The following is a 3,108-nucleotide window of genomic DNA, read 5'->3' as shown; positions in this document are numbered from 1 at the left end:
AAAAAAGCGAGAGATATCAATGTTAAACATTCATTAATAGCAATTAGCGACATTTAAAGTGGTGTATATTTACTCAACCGTGATAGAATAGAGAGGTTGGTCTATTAAGAACACAGCTCTACCACCCGCTCCTCTTGTTGGACGGTCCATTTATCGCCGTGTTTTTGCCGGCGTTTCCCATTCATTTATGTCGCTCTTGTATTTGTTTGCAAAGTAGCTTATCTATTGGTTGTTGGCTATGTCATGTCACACAAACACTGAAAGATAATATCAAACAAATTTGTCGTAAGTCCAAGACTAGGAAAAGACTGACCTAAAACAGCAAAGATTACTATCTCACACTAAACGATAGAAATGGCGGAAGCGCGCTGAGACGCCAGGAAGACTCTAAAGATCTTGGTCACTGTGCGGGCCCTCATATGTCCACCCAAACCCAGGATCCTTTTTAACATCAACGAACAAATCATTTGGAGGTAACTTGTGTTGCACAATCACTTTGCCTTTGAATGGATCATGAATCGCCACAAAGTAACTTAGATGAAATCATCAACAGGTTTGTTCCCCTCTTTGATATTTGTTGATAAGATGAATAAAATAATAACATATTTTTCACACAAAATTCACAAAATGAAAAATACAAAAATTCTATCAAATAGTACAAAGTACAAAATGTACTGTAAATGAAAATGTTTTTCAAACATGTAGTGTCTCTCGGGCAGAGAATGCTAGCCACGCCTCCCACGTCGAAAGCAGACACTACACACGATATACGACCTTGCTGGATTTGAGCTTGTGAGCTGAGCTGCTCTCGCAAAATAAACTTTATCATATAAGATTGTCTCGACCAACCCCCAACCCCACCGCCGACAGTCGAGAGAGCAGCTGGTCACGTCATCTCAGAAGCCATTTTGATCACGCCTGCCTCGTCGATGAAAGACAGTGGCCACAAATGTCGTGAACAATAAAAATACTTTGACGATTTCAGCCCCCCTTTTTCTCTCCAAATAAACCATTCAACTAGAAAGTAAATTCCTTTGCACACTGGCTCAAGTAACGAACATGTTTTCACAATGTGAGCCCGTGGTTTTTTGCATTTTCCATGTCGGCGGGCAATGTCAAAATGGAACCGCCGACAAAGCACTGATCTTGGGCATAACGGTGGTTAAAGTTCGACAAGTGCTAGCTTGTTTTTGTGTGTGTGTGCGCGTCTGTCAACATAAAGTCTATCGTCAACTCCCAACTTGATCATTTGTCTCGGAATTGAAATAGTTTACTGGGCAGTCCCCCAACCCCATCACTTACCCACACACAAACTCTTGCAAATGGCAGCATTTACAAATGAAGGGGGGCAATGGTATTCAGCAGAGTTGTTAGTTACACCTTTGGACAATTTTTTGGGAATTGACAGAGGTGCAGAAATCCAGGGGGTGCTGGTGGAGGCTTAAAGCTGTTTAAACAATGCCGGCAAGCTTTACGCATCCACTTTCAGCACTCTAATGTTTACCATTCAAATGACGGCTACTTTGGGAGCCACATTTTTTTAAACTTGATTTTCACGCATGTGCAAACGTAATGTGCACTCCGCTTATTTAGAAAGGGCTTTGGCACCATTTTGCGGCATCTGAAGGCATTATATAACTAGCACAAAGTTTTTTCTGTGAATGATGGACAGATTTAAAAAAGAAAAAAGTTGAATATTGAATCGTGACAGGGCTGGGGATGACCGCCGTGCACGAGCTGGAAGCTTGAAGCTGAAACCATGTTTATTAAAGTCATAAATAAAATAAAAAAACTGAGATTAATGTTGAATGTTTACTTTATTGTGGCTTAAAACATTCCCATAAAGAATAAAAAGGGGGGGGGGGGGCATTTTAGGCTGCATTTTGTGCCAGCAGTCATTAGTTGAACCAAGACTATTAGTTATCTGTTGGCAAAAGGTGCGCTTGCTGTCTGGATCTTGAAAGCCTGTTTTTGTTTGTCGCATTCTCTCCTTCTGCAACTTTTGTCTCTTCTCTACTTCGTAACTGTATATTTTCGACAAAAACCAAACTCTTTTCATTAAAGGAAGAATCTTGGGCGAGCTCAGATCCAAAAAGATTGTGCGCGTGCAGGACTTGACGCTGTGCTCCAACATTCATCCAGGATGGCAACTTACTCTCAGATCCTTCACAGGCACTGGCTTCCCCTGCTTCTGCTTGAAATAGTTCAGGGGTTAAAAAGACAGTCGTGTCCTCTTCGTTTTCATCTTGAATGTCTGTTGGAGTCGATTCAAAAACTGTGCTTGAATGGTTTGTTAGTGTTGTTGAGTTGCTCCTTTCAACTTTACTGGATCGAACTGCAGCTGATGATTCAAGGTCAGAGGTCTTTTCCAGAGATATCATTTGTTGTGTCTCTAAAAAGACAGAACAAACAAAAAGTTTCCAGTTTCAGCTGGCGGATGTAAATGTGTTATCCTCTGCCATTCTATAACAAGAAAACCAAATTTTGTCATTTTTTTAACAATACGGTATATAATATATACGTGTATACATACATACATACATACATACATGTATACATACATACATACATACATGTATACATACATACATACATACATGTACACATACATACATACATGCATGTACACATACATACATACATGCACACATACATACATACATGTATACATACATACATACATGTATACATACATACATACATGTATACATACATACATACATGTATACATACATACATACATACGTACGTACGTATACATACATACATACGTACGTATGTACGTATACATACATACATACGTACGTATACATACATACATACATACGTACGTATACATACATACGTACGTATACATACATACATACGTACGTATACATACATACGTACGTATACATACATACATACATACGTACGTATACATACATACATACGTACGTATACATACATACATACGTACGTATACATACATACATACGTACGTATACATACATACATACGTACGTATACATACATACATACATACATACATACATACGTATGTATACATACATACATACGTATGTATACATACATACATACATACATACATACATACATACATACATA

At 38.6% G+C, this 3,108-nt stretch overlaps 1 protein-coding gene across 6 annotated transcripts in view; it reads right to left on the bottom strand.

Moving 5' to 3' along the window:
- Positions 1–1,798: 1,798 nt before the first annotated feature.
- brip1 (BRCA1 interacting helicase 1) overlaps positions 1,799–3,108 on the bottom strand; it is a 125,116-nt gene continuing 123,806 nt past the window's right edge. For all 6 annotated transcript variants that reach the window (XM_086081372.1, XM_086081375.1, XM_086081373.1 and 3 more), the window contains one exon: positions 1,799–2,392. In XM_086081372.1, coding sequence (XP_085937498.1) covers positions 1,917–2,392 — 476 coding nt within the window. In that variant the 3' untranslated portion in view covers positions 1,799–1,916. The remainder of the gene's footprint in view (positions 2,393–3,108) is intronic.

Source organism: Leptonotus elevatus, chromosome 7 (assembly GCF_054856555.1).
Source record: "Leptonotus elevatus isolate MCC_2025b chromosome 7, RoL_Lele_1.0, whole genome shotgun sequence".
In the NCBI taxonomy this organism is placed as follows: domain Eukaryota; kingdom Metazoa; phylum Chordata; class Actinopteri; order Syngnathiformes; family Syngnathidae; genus Leptonotus; species Leptonotus elevatus.
This window is presented reverse-complemented; position numbering and strand designations above follow the sequence as displayed.